The sequence below is a fragment of the Heliconius melpomene genome, chromosome 13 (assembly GCF_056956725.1).
Source record: "Heliconius melpomene rosina isolate 202511_hmr_F chromosome 13, ASM5695672v1, whole genome shotgun sequence".
Lineage (NCBI taxonomy): Eukaryota > Metazoa > Arthropoda > Insecta > Lepidoptera > Nymphalidae > Heliconius > Heliconius melpomene.
The window spans coordinates 6,369,280-6,386,619 of record NC_140401.1 but is presented as its reverse complement, the minus strand read 5'-3'; the positions used below and the strand labels follow the sequence as shown (position 1 = coordinate 6,386,619).

Below are 17,340 nucleotides of genomic sequence, written 5' to 3'. Positions count from 1 at the left end.
TTAGTACTTATTTATATAGTGATCTAAAAGTATCTAGTATTATATTAGTAAGTACATAAATATTATCTATTAGTTACATTTTAGTTTATGGTAAATAATTGTTTTTAAAATTGAATTTATTACGGAGGTTCGTATGAGTATATATATATGCATATTATGTACCTATAAATTATAATTTTTTGTTGTATGGATAAACTAATCAATATAAATAAATTTAAAATTTACTACCGTCTAATATAAGCACCCCTATATTAGAGCCTACATTAATACTATATACTTGTATAATAATAATCAAAGTGATCGTTGTATTTAGAAAAGCTACATGGAACGTATGAGAATGACATAAAATATTATTCTCATTAGATCCTTGACCATAAGACGTTCAGAGACGCGCCAGGATGTCCAGCCAAGTAATAAGCTGAAAACACGCTATGCATGTGTGCATTTTATACGAACCATTTCAAAGCTCTAAAATTCACTTTGCTATTATTTACCACCAGGCACTAAATCAAATATCAATTTAATAGTTCAGTACAAGCTCGGAGTACACTAATTTGCAAATATAATTAAGTCTGTACGTAGAAATTAGAGTTTAAATTTTTTCCCGAATGAACACAGAATCAGTAACATGGGTGTATCTAGTGGTTTTTTCTGGAGAAAGTCTTGATTTTAGCTTTGAACCAGAACGACGCGTGGTTTAACATTTTACTTGGCTTTCATTTCACATTTATGATGTTTATGGGATAATATATACCTATAATAAAGTTTTTGTCAATACATATACAATGAAATTTATAATTTTAATTTATGAATATTTGAGTTATGAAATTTCCGAATATAGAAATATATATTTCTACAGTGGTATAATGAGTATTTATTTATTTAAATAAAAATAATAATTCTTTGATCTCAGTAAGGAGAAAGAACATTATTAAGAACATTCAACGTCTAAGATAAACCACAACCACATTCTATTAAAGTTCAATCTACACATAATACCACTAGAGTATTTAGATCTGTATTAAGTGCCTATAGCTAGACTCAAGCTACGGTTACGTGTGAGTGCTGTCATAGTCCGTAAGATTATAATATTATTTTTAATTTCGCATTTTATCTTTAACTTACCCTGATTATAATGTAGTAGATAATTAGAAATTTATACAACTGTGTAATATTGTTATTTCTTTTGTATTGTACACATTTTATCCAAAGATTATTAGAAATCTTAAACAACGTATGTTATTTTGTTAACACGCAATGCCTCTAGAACGGAAAATGTCGTATGGCAGTGTCTTAATGGGAACGGAGAGTATTAACACTAGGTTCCTAAGTTTTTTTTCCTAAGTTCCTAAGTCTTTGCCTATCCTGCTATGTGCAGGATACAGCGTAAAAAAAATAAAAAATATACATTTCTAGATAGAATCGTAAGGATTTTTTTTATTTATAATCACTTTTAATGAAAGCAACGCTGAAAATCGTATAAATAATAAATAGTACTCATGTATAAATTGCACAAAGATGTGCTTCAATTTTATTAAACACAAATTGATATGTATACTTACATGATTTAAAATTTATCAGGTGAAATATGTCTTCTTATAACCTTTATTAAACTTCCAAGTTTCACGTTGATTTAATTAACTTTAAGTAATTTATGTCTTGCGTGACAAGGAATGAGCTTCAAACGGGCTTAATTAATTTACTAAAGTACACATATAGTTATTCAATATCTTAATTACAACTTCCACGAAAGAATAATTGCGAGGTCAATAGCAGACAGCCTACAGATGACGTTTGTATGTATTTTTGGAGGCTTTGCGTGTTGAGTGGCGGAATTCAACGCCGCGCTTTGCCTCGACTAGAGCGAACAAAATGAAAATATTAAATATTTCATTTCCTAACATACGGTTGTGTCCCTGCGCCAAGAGCACGACAATCATCTCGATGTATGAATGTCATAAGTTCAATATAATATGTATGTTCTTATTTTGAGGTAATTTGCGTCTATAGTCTAGAGGTGGCTCATTCAGTGCATTGGAAGGTTAATACGTAGTATGTGAGCATTTAAGCTACCTGCCACATATGTTGCTATAAATGTTTTACAGAATTTACAGTTAGTTATGCATATTCAAACATTAAATAAACACATATTACATAAACTGCGTTTTGGCAGTTTAAATATCTAAAATTAATAATTACCAATACACTTAAAACCGGGATAGATGCCCCATTAGAATAAATGCGCGAATACTTTCTAAAAATGTTATTTTTAAAAATAAAAACTTCAAATACGTCGTTTAAATAAACACGTTCTACTCGCGCTCCAGACTTTTTGACACACTACAATCTGTAACGCAGGGCATGTTACATTATTTACATTTATGAGCGAATATATTTGCAGTGAACGCCAAAAACGCTTGAAAATATGAAATTTAAATATATAAATGTAGTAATATATTACTACATTTATATATTTAAATATATTTTATTTTACCTCATTCTAGTACCAAATCCCTTACTTCCTATAAGACTAGGTTTAATTTATTATAATTAACAAATATATATACGTAATTATTTATATATACATTTTTAAATGTAAAAAAAGTTACAATCATTCGTCTTAGTGTTAATATTTTAAATTTTACAAAATGTTAAAAAATGATATGGTATGGAAAAAAAGGTTACGGACTTTATCAGATTTTAAATAAAGCTAGCTAAATGAATAGAAATTGTTTATATAACATTAAAATTTTTGAAACTTGGAGGCTATTTCAAAAAGGGAGGCATCCATCCCGGTTTTTACTCTACATATAATAAAAGTGTAACATATAAATATACATGGAACATGTATGAGAAAATGTAATTATTAGGGACATTAAGGTTGAATCAGGCTCAAGCGAAACTGGAAGTTTTTATTTACAAACTTGTGTAATCTTTCAGAATATTTTATTAATAATAACCGTAATACTAATTAATGTGTATTTCTAATTAATTTATAGAATAATATTTATAGGTTTTTTGCATAAATAAGTATTACCTCCGTATAAAATATTGAAATATTAATATTAATAAAAATCCGCAAAGCTTTTTGTTCTTTGTTGGAAATATTGGCATTGTTTTCTCTAAGAGAAATATTGAGTTTGTATGAAGAGTTTGTATTGTTCGTGACTCATATTTTTTAATATAAAAAATATAATAAAAAATATATGTAATGCAACTGTATACATTAGATCAGTATTAAAGAATAACCTTAACAATCTAATCTAACATTTGGAGAAACTGTATGAAGTAGAACACTTGTAGTATGATTTTTCATCTTGTATATAGTGTGAGGTGTAAATAAATAGTTATTTTAACGAATTGTAAATATAAACTATGTTATTTTACATTATAAGTATATTTACAATAGATATTTGCATTTGTAAATGTATCAACTAGCGCTTAATTACTAATCCGCTTTCGATATTGAGGTCCGATATTATGCCGAGGATATACAGAAATTATTATGTAACAATGGAAATTCTCCGCTTTCAAAGGCGTATCATATGTTTGACAATTTATTAGAATTTAGATTGTAGCATACGAGTAGTATTTCAAATTATCTCAGTTGCTATCGATCAATGGTTAATCATTTTTGTTAGTAAAGTCATATTTGTTTTAGCTTCACGCTATATACCGCACATAGCAGAGTAGGCAGAGGGAACCTGAGATCTTAGTGTTGAGACACTAAGTTCCCATTAAGACACTCTCATTCCCCAATTTAATGCTTTATAGCTAACTACGTTAAATTGGGCTTTGAAGTTGTCAATTTGTAGAATTGATTATAATAATAAACAAAAAATATATTATTATTATGATAAGAATTTTATTACTTTTTAGCTTGAAGAATTATTTTTTTTTTTTGGAAAGGTACGTAGTATGTATATTTGTTTCTATGCGACTTGAAAATAGTCGAAATTCACCCACAGCGACCAACCGAAGCCACCGAATGTCAAAATAAAGAAAAAATCGGCTTACTATGTCAAGTGGGGTATCGTTCTTTAGGTATTCAAAAATGATTTTATTTCCTTTCACAGTTATTCATTTTAAGTAACAGTTAAGGATAATTAACTATTTAAAATTATTTAAACTATTCTCCCTAATTTGATTTTTTCTTGCAATAAGTACACATTTACAATGCATTAATAATTCATGACTGCGAAAGTAGAAGTCAGGTTCAAATTCTCACGATATTAATTCAATGAATGTCAACAAATTTACCATCCTAACAAAAAAGATAAAACAAGTTTAACACAGTTGCTTATATAGTGGTATTTAAAGAACATAAGTGTATATAAACGTATTGATGTGAGATCTTCACACAGATTCAACCTTGGGTGAGAGGTTTGAACAGAGTAATTAATTTCGCCGAATGCTAGGTTAGGTCGATGGTTGTCCTCTTTGGCTATTACGTTGAGAGAGCTAATAGACTTCACAATGCCAATATTACACTGTTCGAATATAGGATTATATTTACTCTATTATTGATAAATGATAGATGAATTAAATGAATAGAAAATATCAGTAAATCTATATATATATACTATATACTATATATATATCTATATATATATACTAGTATTTAAATTTGTTTCATATTACACTTATTTGTAGCAAATTTCGTTAAATTGGATATTAATAATAATTAAATCATTGGATAGACGAAAAGAAGGGAATTAAATTATTTGTTACTAGATTCTTCATGTCTGCCTCGTGAGATACGTAAGGTGTGAAAATAAATAATAAAATTGTCGGAATATCTAATAATATTAGATGTAATTTGATTTATTCTTATTTACGGAACGGAAAAAAATCTTTTCGTCTGACATTTCAACTGACTCTTCTAAATTTTTTTTTTATTTTATGCTTTATTTGAATTGACATAACATGTACCTAATCATTTGTTATTTTCAAAACATAAAATTTAAATTAGTTATTTATTATTAGAAAAATAACAAATGGAGCGAGAGTAACCGAATTTGACATTTATTTCAATAATGCTTTAAAGAAAATGTTGAAGCCTTTGTTTAATACCATTGACAACTTTTATGTAAAATTGTCCAGGAAATTTAATATTGCAGGACTTAACTCTAGTTAAAGCTATATTCATGTAATATTTAATGTTCCGTTAATGTTCCGTCAATATATATTTTCCATGAGAAATAGTATTATTTATAAAATTCAAATAATGTGGATCCATTCATAGCATACTAATACTATGCACGGGGATTCGCCGGTTTAACGACACAATAATTTTTTTGCAGTGTGTTTAAAGGAGTATCTAATGTGATTTTTTTTTAATGTCAAAGATAATTAAACAAAATCCTTTTCTAATGTTGACTCTACATTTGAAATAAATTGAAATTTAAATTTTTCGTGTTTTGTTTCTTTTTTTTGCATTATTTTTTGCTTGCGCGATGTCTGAAACTGATTATGAGATTACACAACTTAAAATTTAGGTGTTGCTGGAACACTATTGGAAATAAAGGTTGACCATAGGAGATGCTGCCGGTGCAATTTGTGATATTGAAGGAGAAAGCGCAACAGCACAGCGGACTGGGGCAAAATGGCTTAGACATTATAGATGATGTGGAAGTTGTGCTGCACCCCCCTTATAGTCCAGATTGTGCTCCATCCGACTACAGCCTCTTGCTCTCGATATAGCATTTCCGGAAACTTGCGGACCGGTGGCAAAAAGTGTCAGACAGTGATGCATATATTGCATATTGCATATATCAAATGCAATAAATGCATCACTGTTGCATATGATTGTATTTTGCATCTTGAGCACAAATCTTTGCACCAACTTAGTAATATTAGTATGATTGTAATACGTATTAGGTATATTTGTAATTTAATACATCAAGCATACAATTGGATAAAAAGATTGTATATTTATAATGCAATTATTATTAATGTCAGAATGGTATGTCGAGGTAATATCTGATGTTCTTACAATTATAGAATGGAAAATAATTTCATCATCATCATCATCATCATCAACAGCCATCTTTTGTCCACTGCTGGACATAGGCCTTCCCCAATTCTCGCCACCACACTCGATCTTCAGCTTTTCGGACCCATCCGCTTCCCGCCAATCTCTTCATATCGTCAGCCCATCTGGCAGGGGGTCGTCCCACCGGTCGTTTTGTACGGGGTCTCCACTCTACGACACGTCTGCCCCTGCGGCCGTCGGCTCTACGACAGATATGCCCCGTCCATTGCCACTTCAGCTTACCAATTCTTTGGGCTATGTCGGTAACCCTGGTTCTCCTCCGGATTTCCTCGTTTCGGATTCTATTCTTAAGAGATACACCGAGCATAGCCCGCTCCATGGCGCGCTGAGCGACTTGAAAATAATTTAGGTTTTTTTATATGAAATAGATATAAGTAAGTAGGTACATAGTTGGATTATAGTTAACCATTTCGGACATTTAATGTCAAATATGTAATATGTTTTAACTGCAGTAGGTTGTGTCGGTTATTTATACATATACGAGTACGTTGCAATTCCACCACTAAGTCGCATTTTAAAGGTACCGTACATCAAAAAGTAAAAACGGAACCCTCATGGGTTCTCTGGTGTCTCTTGTTTCGTCTGTCTCGAAATTACGTGGAGGTATATGGTGGAGGTATTGGCAGAAATCGGTATTGGAGGTATTGGAGGTATTGGCGTGAAGGTATATGGGTATTGGTAAGGTGAAATCAATATCAAATATTCAAATCTATAGTATCTTGAAGAACAAAAAAAAATCAAGCTTCTAGGTCAACGCAATCCAAATATACGAGCATTTATGCATCGATTCTGCTGCATTTTGTATTCGCTACGTATTCAACACCTTTGGGGTACTTCCTGTCGCACTCTAGTTATGAAATTTGGCACGAAGTGAAAACTTACATTACAACTAAAGGAAAAAATTGAACAGTGAACATTTATAGGTATTTAATAGAAGAAAACAATTGGACTTTTGTTTGTAGTTCATTTCTTATAAAATGAGTTCCTGCAAACTTAAATTTGTCAACATTTATAAGTTGTATTTCCCGTTAACCTACAATCCTAAACATTTTACGGTAGTCTCGATAGGCGAGCCTACTCGCTCTTAACCGGTTTTTTTAAATAATATCTTTTAATGGTGTCGAGGCAAGGCACGGCATTGAGTTCCGCCACTCAACACGCAATGCCTCCAGAATCCGGCGAAAAGTGGGAAACGGAGTGTCTTAACATTAGGTTCCCTTTGCATACTCTGCTGTGTGCGGGATACAGCGTGAAGCTGATTTAATTACGAATTTAATATATTTCTATAATAAAAAGGTGTTCTTTGTTTAAATAAATATGTGAGAGTAAGTTTCTCTAGAAACCAGTTTAATAGATACAAAAACTTAAAAAGTAATTTCAAAAGTATTATATACGTATGTAAAACTTTTTGTTTTCCACTTATTAGTCAGTTTTCCAGTAACTTTACAGTAGTCCATGTTTCAGAAATATATTACAACCGTTTTATGGTAAGTTATTATGTTTTCGCTTATTTTCATAGAATTGGATAGAATATCAATATGTTACATTGATGTGTAAGTAATATTATACCTTTTACATAGTTTGAATAAACACGAGTAGTATGAATTTTTCTCAATAAGTGTCCGTCAATTTATTATATTAATAAAAGCTATCTATATAGCCTTTATTTTTTGCTTATTATGGTTAAAAAGTAATATATTGTTCCTAATTATAAAATAGTTTGATACAAAAATCTCTTTCAAATTTTTTATCTTAATAAATTTAAGGATAAACCGAAGGACTGTTCTTAATTAAATTAACCTTGAGTCCGGAGAATTCAAATTAGAGAAAAAAATATTCACATATAAATTTTACCAAATAAATTTGTGAAGAGGTGCTTGAGGATTCAACTTAATATGTTATCTATTGTAGTGAGCCCTACAAAAATATTATACATCCAAAATATATTAGGCAACTTTTTGTACAGAAAGTAGGTCATTTAATTAAATTAACTTTATTGTGTATTCTAGCAATAAAATATAGTTAATTTAATTATATCAGTTACAAAAGTAAATAATATTTATAAGTAAAGCATTGTATCAATTATAAAAGATATTCCTTACAATCGCATATCGCTACACTTTCTACAAAAAACAGTGTATTTCTTAAATTCTGTAGAATAATTTTTTAAAAATATTTTTACGTCATATTTTCATCTTCACACTGTATTTTTTAAAGATTTTATAGAATATCTTCTTCTATGGGTTCTTGAGGACTGTGAAAGCGGGATCGATTCTTCACGATATTAGTTCCTTCAGTGAAATAATAAAATTGCGAATAACAAAATAAATAAAACAGACTGAACCACTCAATAAATAAAAATAAAATATTTTTGTCATATTTAAGTTGATCAATAGTAGGCTGTAGGAAGGGAAAAGTAATGTTCCGGTCGAATTCTAGCGGTAATTTCGGAAGTGGGTCGTAGTATCGAGCGACGCGCGTCGAGACGGTCGGTGCCCCCGTACCTGCACTTACTCGTCCATCTGCATTTCTACCCTTGTTTGTAAATTTTATTGCTGTATTGTTTCGAATCACAGATAATAATTTTAAATGTTAACATTAATTTTATCATGTGTTAGTAACACGTAATACTTAGTAATATACACCTATTCTGGTAATATCTAGTAATTAGCGGCCGCCCGCGGCTAGACAGGCCGAGATCTTTTAGAAAACTATAAAGAGAATTAACTGTTACACCTCCCGCACCTACTTGACCCGTACATTATATCAATATAAAGTATTTCGACAAACGTGCTACAAATTAATTTAATTATTGGATTGGCTGAAACTTTAGTTTTCAATGCACGAATATAATCTTTAAAATGACAATGTTTCTAGAGTATGAAAGTAATTTAGATTAGTAAATAAATAATTGTGTAGTTCTAGTGGACGAAGCCGCGAGCGGGTGGTAATAAAACTAGAGTTTTTTATAAAGTCGTAAATATACAAGGAAATGATGAAGTGATTATCTATTCTAATCAAGTTATTTCTTCTGTAAAGTGTAAGAAAATAAGTATTATGAAAATATGTATATATAAGAAACACAATAATAGTATTTCCGCAAAATTCAATATCATGAATTTAATATGAGCTTTCAACAAAGTTTTATAAAATCTTTCCAACGTATGGTCGAGCGTGTTTTAGTGTTTAATAAAATAAATTTGATATTGAATCTTAACCTTACAATGGAATAAAATTTTTGCTCCGGTAATATGTGGAACCTAACTCTACCACACAATGAAATAAAGGCAAGATATTTACAGACATTGGATAATAGCAAAATTATTTTTATTGAAACCGAATAAATACCTGTAATAAAAGTAAACAGCCCATACATTTACAACTGACCCCACATATATGGCGTGCTGTCAAACTTAGTCCGAACACTGTTACGGTGGTTTTTATTTTCTTTCTATCTATAGGTTTTTCATTATTTTTTTAAGAAGTACAAAATTAAGGTGTTAAATTATGAACTTGGAATGTAACGAAATTTGACATTTAAAACGGTAATTTTTTTGTGTAAAATAATTATAAAACAATTATATCTTTAAATTATAATATTTGAAGTGAAAAATTGAGAATTTGATGTGTAAAATTGTTAATAATTAAACATAATAAAAAAGATGAATACATAGTCCAGTCCATATTGTCAAAGTAACTTTTTTCTAACCGTGACTTCTCTCTCTAATTTTCTTCTTAAAAATTATTGAATACACATGAAGTGATGTAAACATCTAACTTGACGCCTATTTAGTTTCATTTCTAGGAAGGTAGTTAGAGAAATACGGATGTAGAGTGTGAAATAGGAAATTCATTTGCTCGGAAATAATAACAGCTGGATACTGAGAACTGACAACTTTCTCATATTACTAGTCCTTAACTCCACTTAAGTAATTGTAGCCGTTGTAGCGAATTTATTTATACTCGTAGATTCTGTAAATACAAACGTTACATAGTTATAGGATCGCAATAAATAAAACGTCTTCTTTTAAAATAGATAATGCTTTTCATATAACGTGTATAATTCTAATAAATAATTTTATTCGATCTTTATATGTTTTATTGAAATATATCATTAAATTAAAAAGATTAAACTTCAACACTTGGACACTTTCTGAAAACAGAGGTCAGAGTTTATGTCGATTGACATGTTTAATGTGGAGTTCCGCTGCTCCCGGATTATTTTATTAAAGTAATGGAGTTTGAGCCAACACTGTTATGGCGATCGATATTGTGTCCAGGGAAGGTGTGAAAATATTTAACTAGTTCGGTCAAGTCAATATTGCCATAGTAAATATTTGTGTGCTTATAATATATCACAAAGTGACTTTCATTTGTGTATAGTAATAAAAAAACAGTATAGAAGCAAGTGTACCAAACGCTACGGTCTCTGCATACCGATATATCCTGCTCTATCGTAAGTTTATGTTAGTTAAGGTTACCTGTAAGAGATCTCTAATAGTGATAAGGTCGCCTTTGCATACTACTCTGTGTCATTTGTTTTACTATTTAGTTATGTGTTTGTTTATGTATGCAATAAAGAGTTTTATCTATCTATCTATATATCTTTTTTGCCTCGTCCACTGTCTTCAATCTTATCTACACGTCCTCTGGGGGATCCTCATGCTTTTCACGAGATCTCCCTTGAATATGTATGTACCTATGCTGTGTTTTCGAAGGTTAACCGCGGCCTGCAGTGCACCTCTTACCACTCTTGCTTCATTAGTCTTTTTTGCCATTAATTCTTTACTCAGTGTCTTGAGCAAACCATCTGAGATCTTTACTCTCACCGTGATATCCTCGTTAATACCCATTTGTTTATCTTTTCATTGCGGATTCCGTTAGCTTAAGATTTTTTTTATCAGCTTCATGTAAAAACAACAAATATTTTAATTTATGTAAGTCTTATCTATTAATGTGATATATATATACATAGGTATAACAATAAACCTTTACTTTCACAAAGTAATATGACAATAATATTTGACGAAATTTTTCCTTAAGACTTAGTTACGTACAAAATATAACGCCGAGCGGCGAAGAAGATAAAAAGATAGTATATTTCTGGCTCTGATTAAATTAATTAAACTTTTCTCTGGTAGATTGTTTGTCTTTAAATTGAAAACGTTTAGTTTTACAGTGTACTTTTGATAACCTAACATTAGATGATGAACTATAGATGTGATGATGAACTGAAATTAATACCAAATATTAAGATCTACGGCGCCTTGAAGCACAGAAATAATTAAGCTTCAAAGTCAACGCAATCATAACATACGAGAATGTGCATCGACTTAGGTGCATTTTATATGAAGTTCGCCGCATAATCAAGACCTGTTACTTCCCATGGACCTACAGTTATGAAATTTGGCACGAAGTGAAAATTGACAATACAAATAAAGACAAAAATCTGAAAAGTGAAAATTTATAGATATTACATAGAAAAAAATCATTGCAAAGTTGTATCTGTAGTTCATTTATAAAAAAACCCTTTTTTTCACATACCTACCCAAAAACTTAAGTTTTTCAACTTTTATAAGTAGTACTTCCCGTTGACCTACAATTTTGGAATTGGTATGGAAGCCTCGGTGGGCGAGACTGACTTGCATTTAACCAGTTCTTTCTTAATAAGCACAAAAACAAATAATATGAACAGAAATTAGGAAAAATTGTAAATAAGTACGTACACCTACTAGCTAGAGAGTAATTGTCGACGTTTTGGCTAAGATTATTTTATAAAACTTTTATTTTAAAATTAAAATTTTATTTTAAAATTGTTTCAGGTATACGGGACGCTAAAATAAACGCGGAGAGCGGTCTACAGCATGTGTATATATTAAATTGTGACATTTATATTCGGTGATAAAGTTCGATAATGAATTACATAATAATTTATTGACTCGCTTGTCCAAGTGTGTCTAACTTAAAAGGTAAAAGCAGTGATGTCCGCGTGTGTTCTGGAAGAGGGTCGGGATGAGGGTGGCGGTTGCGTGGTGGAGAGTGGGGGTTCGAGAGAGAACGAAGTGCAGGAGCGCCCTCGTCGCGAGGTGCTGCTGAGCGCCCGCGGGCGGCGCGCCTGCTCCGAGCAGGGGCCGCATCAATCATACTATAACATGCGTAAGTGTAGAACAGCTAATTTGTTACACTAAGTAAGCATTATACATATGTATATTTGTATATAATTATATTATATGATGTTGAAAGAATACTTGCTTTATCAGCTGTGAAAATAGTATAGAGAAACTTCGAAAAATAACATAATTTCTCAGTTGACAAGTCAAATATGGAGAAGTATATTTTATTATTTTTATTTCTAAATTCGCCTCTATAACAATAAATCGTATATTATAATAGAAATTTTCGTCTCATTTTAGTATTATATATTTTGCCAATGTTATTCCATATAGGTTAAACATAAGCCTAAAATTAAATACAATATTTTGTACTTTTTAAAATTATAAATAAAAATTAATATGACTGAGGCTCAGCTTAAATTATATCATTCTATACGCAATAGCTCTCTGACTGGGGAACTTTAAATTAAAAATATAGGAGCTTTCCCAAGCTTGTTTGAAACAAACTATGGCGTTGACTGTGCTATATACGTATACTTAGAATATTTTAAATTATTTACCATTCTCCATTAATATATAAAACGCAAAGGTAAAAAAATGTATTTATTGGTAAAGTTATATAAATTATGTATTAAGTAAAACATTAAATATGTATTTTTAATAACTAGAATTTTACCTGCATCTACTATATTTATTTTCATATAGTAGATGCAGGTCTCAGGTGCAATCCAGTTAAAACGCTGCATTCTTTATTTTATTTTACACCTTGTGTGTTGAGTGGCGGAGTTCAGCACAATTTTTTTATCGGTAGTCCTAAAACATAAGTCTAAGTATATAGTACGCAGAGGGAACCTAGTGTTACGACACTCTGTGAAAAGAAAGTGGGGACACTTTCCGCCGATTTTATGGAGGCATTGCGTGTTGAGTGGCGGAACTCAAGGCTGCGTTTCACTTTGTTAACAGTGTGAATAAATGAAAATATTAATAAATAATGATTGATTCCCCCGTGTGGGAATCGAACCCAAAACCGTCACGTTTACTGGCACATTCTTGTGCCCTTGCACCTCAAGCAAATGTTTAAGTAGTAAATATTTAAAAAAAATACATGAAGAATTATTTCACAGACACCTACTCAATCTAAATTTTTAGTATATTTTTATAGGTGACATCTTCTTTTGTAAATAAGTAACTTGAATAACAAAGGGCCTTTGAAAGAAAACACCAAAAATATAAAATAAAGTAACTGTTTTATATTGTATTAACCTTTATTTCTTAGCTAGATATTGTAGTAACTGATTCTTTGAATAAATTTAAAATAAAATAATCAGTACTAATAGCTAGGATAACGAGACAAAGCACAGCGTGAAAGCGTCTTGAAAACTCAACGGAAAATGGAAAACAGAGTGTCTTAACACTAGGTTTCATCTGCCTACTCTGTTGTATGTAGGAACAGGAAGAAAAAAAAGGTATATAACTGTTTAGAAGTATATACAAAAAATTCAATCTTTGAATTTGTTCTAAGTGAGACTAGACGAAGTTTTAAAAATATAACTTACATAATATTATTTTTTACTAGCTGGAGATCGGATGTAATATAAATTATTATGTAATATAAATCGGATGTAATTAAATTAAAATATTTTTCTAATTTTCTTTATATTAAATTCGACATGTACGTACGTTGATTATACTAAGAACTGTGGTACTATTAAGACTTTTCAGCGTTATTCTCGATTGAATGCCCGATTAAGTTGCTCAATGATTTCGAACCATTATTAAATTTGCTATTTATGATAAAAACTTGAAAAATTAGAATAATGTCTATTGTATTCTTATATATGTTAAATATAATGGTAATACTGCTTTGTCAAAGTAACGCAATTTACATGTAAAAAGGCGATAAAAGCTTGCCACAATGGGTTCAAAAGATTGAAAATGAGTTTGTGTTTTGATTGACACAATTTAACTTATCGGTACATTAAAGTTTAATATTGTTACGAAAGTGATACCAACTTCATTTAATTTTGAATATAATCATATTATATTTTTAATATTCAACACGTCTTATTTCGTAATCAAAAAAACAGTTTATTCTTAAGTTCTTTCAAACCATGACAAAAAAAATTCAATTTATTTATATAGTTTTTCAATAAATGGAAATGAAATGAAATGAAAATGTATATAAAGGGAAATCACTATGCGCTTTATTATTCGTTTCCATGTTAATAGTATTGTCGACGTGGGTATTCGGTGGAGAATAAAAACGAACTTCTAATATAAATCCAAGCACGATTATAATTTAACACGATATAATAGTACAGTGATTTTGCTTTTCACTTTATCAATCCCAAAACACTCTACCAAACACGTAACACTTCACCATCTTGTTTTTCAGTCCAGTATTTAATTTAAACGTGAATGGCGGTTTTATATCGCGTTAGTGATTGCTGCTGCTTCAGAGTGACCGGCAACGTCACATGTTTGACAGTTGTCACTCTCTAGTAATCAAGCCCGCCAACATGTATATATTTTTTAAGTTTATTTTTTAATAAGTCGACCTATGCACATAGAGTAATATTTATTACTTTATTTTATAGGTAACGTAGGTAACGTTGCAAGCGCTCGCTCGAGTATGTTAGTATAATCGGCTTAAAGCTTATTTTAAATTCTGTTTTGTTCACAGGCTGTCCTAAAGGCTCCTTGATTAATATGATCAGATTTACATTCGCTCTTATAAATGTTCGGTGAATTTTCTTAAGTCTAAATAAATAATAAAGAGGATGAAATTTTAAGTTCAGTTTTTTAATTATGGAGTTTAAAAAAGTGTTATGTTCCTAATTATATTTATTTGGTTTAGTTATAATCTTCGATCAATTACGCAATATTTGTATGTCAAAATATAACAGTAAAATGTCATATAATAGTAGAAACTCTCCTTTGTTGTTTTTTACAAGTCCAGCAGAAATGATAATGACTGCAGCGTGCAGCTTCAGATTTCAACGTGCGGTGCCTATTGTTAAAACACTCCGTTGCCCACTTTCCGTCCAATTTTTGGGACGTGGTGGAAATTAATAAAATAATTTAAGTTTAAATATTCGTCTGAGTGAAATCAAACCTACAAACACCGCCATTTATAGTCAGACGCTGTTCCATGTGCCGTGTAAAATATTATTTTAAATCGGTTATTATTAAATAATTTATATTTGTAATTGGTTTTAAAATAGTTTATTAAGTTTTCTTACTATTCTCGACAAAAAGTATAATTTTGAATAACTTAGTAACACTAAGTCGGTTAATCCTGGATTTTAAATATTTGCATAGTGAATTTTTAAGTTCCTCTTCATATCCCTAATTACATTAAGATAATCCTATTTGCAAATTGTAAATATATACAAATAGTTAGTATATACTCTTCTGAACTTTTCGTGAAAAAGGAGGCAAATTTTCGTGAAAATTTTATTATGAATGAAATTATAGGTATACTAGACTCAGACATTGGTAAATATTAATAATTTGTTATTCAGGTTTTTTTAAAAAGTTGCATAATGTACTGGACATTATTATAAATCTTATTTCAATCAAATCAACAACGATTGCGAAAACGTCACGAATAATTGCTTTGACATTTGACAGGTTGTGGGTTCGATTTTTAGATTTCCACTCTGATTTCAGAAAATGCAATCAGAAATATTTAACATTTTCATTGTTTCGCTCTGGTGTCGACGCAAAGTGCGGCGTTGAGTTACACCACTCAACACACAATATCTTTAGAACTGGGGAAAGTGGGAAGTCTTATCCCTAGGCCTACCCTATATGCTATATGCGGGAAACACCGTGAAGCTGAAAAAAGTGATATAATTTCTATTTTTTTACAGAAAACAGTACATCCCATCTTTGGGGTGCTAGCAGTGGACGTCGCGGGTGGAGTCGGAAGCGCACTTCTGCACCGCAGATGGGCAACACTCAAGGCTCAATGCCTAGAATTGGACTCGTGCTACGATCAAGACGCAGTTGGCCAGTAGCACCTCAGTCGTATCGCAGGTTAGCTTAATTTAATTTAGCTTATAGATTAAATATAGACATCTGGAAAGTATCTACCTATAAACCTGATGGTCGGAGGTTTCAGAGAAGAGAGCGTTTGGTTGCGGCGAAAACCTAAAACATAGTCTTAAATGAATAGAAAACCGACAACGGAGTAAATCACCAGATTCTCCCTGCCAATCCACATATTTTAGCATTAAGAATAATATTATTTATACTATTTTCAAATTCTTTGTATTATATTTTTATTAAAAAAATCCGAGGTATCTAAAACTATTTAATCTATGTACGTAAATATTTCAATTTCCTTATTGAATATATATACTTAAAAGTTAAACAATTCATATTCCATAATTTACTTGCGTCATTGCTCTGAATATGTAAAGCTAACGATTATACCTCAGCTCATGAACTAGTACAGCCATTAAGGCTACATAGAATGGATGTTGCAGTCGATGTATATTCACATTCTGTTATTTCGTGCCATCCATTGTTCATTTTAAGCCTTAATGATAGCTGACCAAGTACTTTTAAATAAATAAATTATATAAGCGATGAAATTTTAACTTCTAGATGCTAATCGTGGCACTGGGGCACAAGAGTATAACTGGTTGTGGGTTCGATTTCCAATCAAGACAATGAAATATTTAATATTTTCATTTTTTCACTTTGGCGTCGAGGCAAAAGCGCGGCGTTGAATTCCAAAAGAGGGTTATGTTTTTAGCGCGTATGTATATATATGTACTATGTACATTTTATGTCCGTTCCATTGTTCCCTTGTAACTGTTAAACCAGGGAACCGATTTTGATAAATGATACGTCGTTGGATTTGTCTTGGTGACGTGAGTGTCACTGACATAGGTTTAATAACCATAGACATAGGTTTGTGAAAGTGTGATTAGGAATAGCACATTGTTTTTAAAATAAGGTTTATTTTTTCTTAAATTGGTTCTGTTTTCTAGGTTTAATTTTTTTTCAAATTGGTTTCTGTTTGAAAAACAATGTTGTATTTTTATATATGTTCAAGAAAGGATTGTTTTATTCTAGAAATTTATTGTCTATGTTTTTTAATACAACAAAATATATAAAGAGAGTAAAAATAATAATAATAATACTTAAGACTTAAAATCT

General features: G+C 30.6%; 1 protein-coding gene across 1 annotated transcript in view; it reads left to right on the top strand.

The window, feature by feature from the left end:
- Positions 1-17,340, top strand: part of LOC146532732 (uncharacterized) — a 45,335-nt gene that overhangs the window by 10,360 nt on the left and 17,635 nt on the right. Inside the window, exons 2-3 of the mRNA XM_085196738.1 lie at positions 11,878-12,211; positions 16,044-16,209. Of these exons, the coding sequence (XP_085052864.1) occupies positions 12,037-12,211; positions 16,044-16,209 (341 nt within the window). The 5' untranslated portion in view covers positions 11,878-12,036. The remainder of the gene's footprint in view (positions 1-11,877; positions 12,212-16,043; positions 16,210-17,340) is intronic.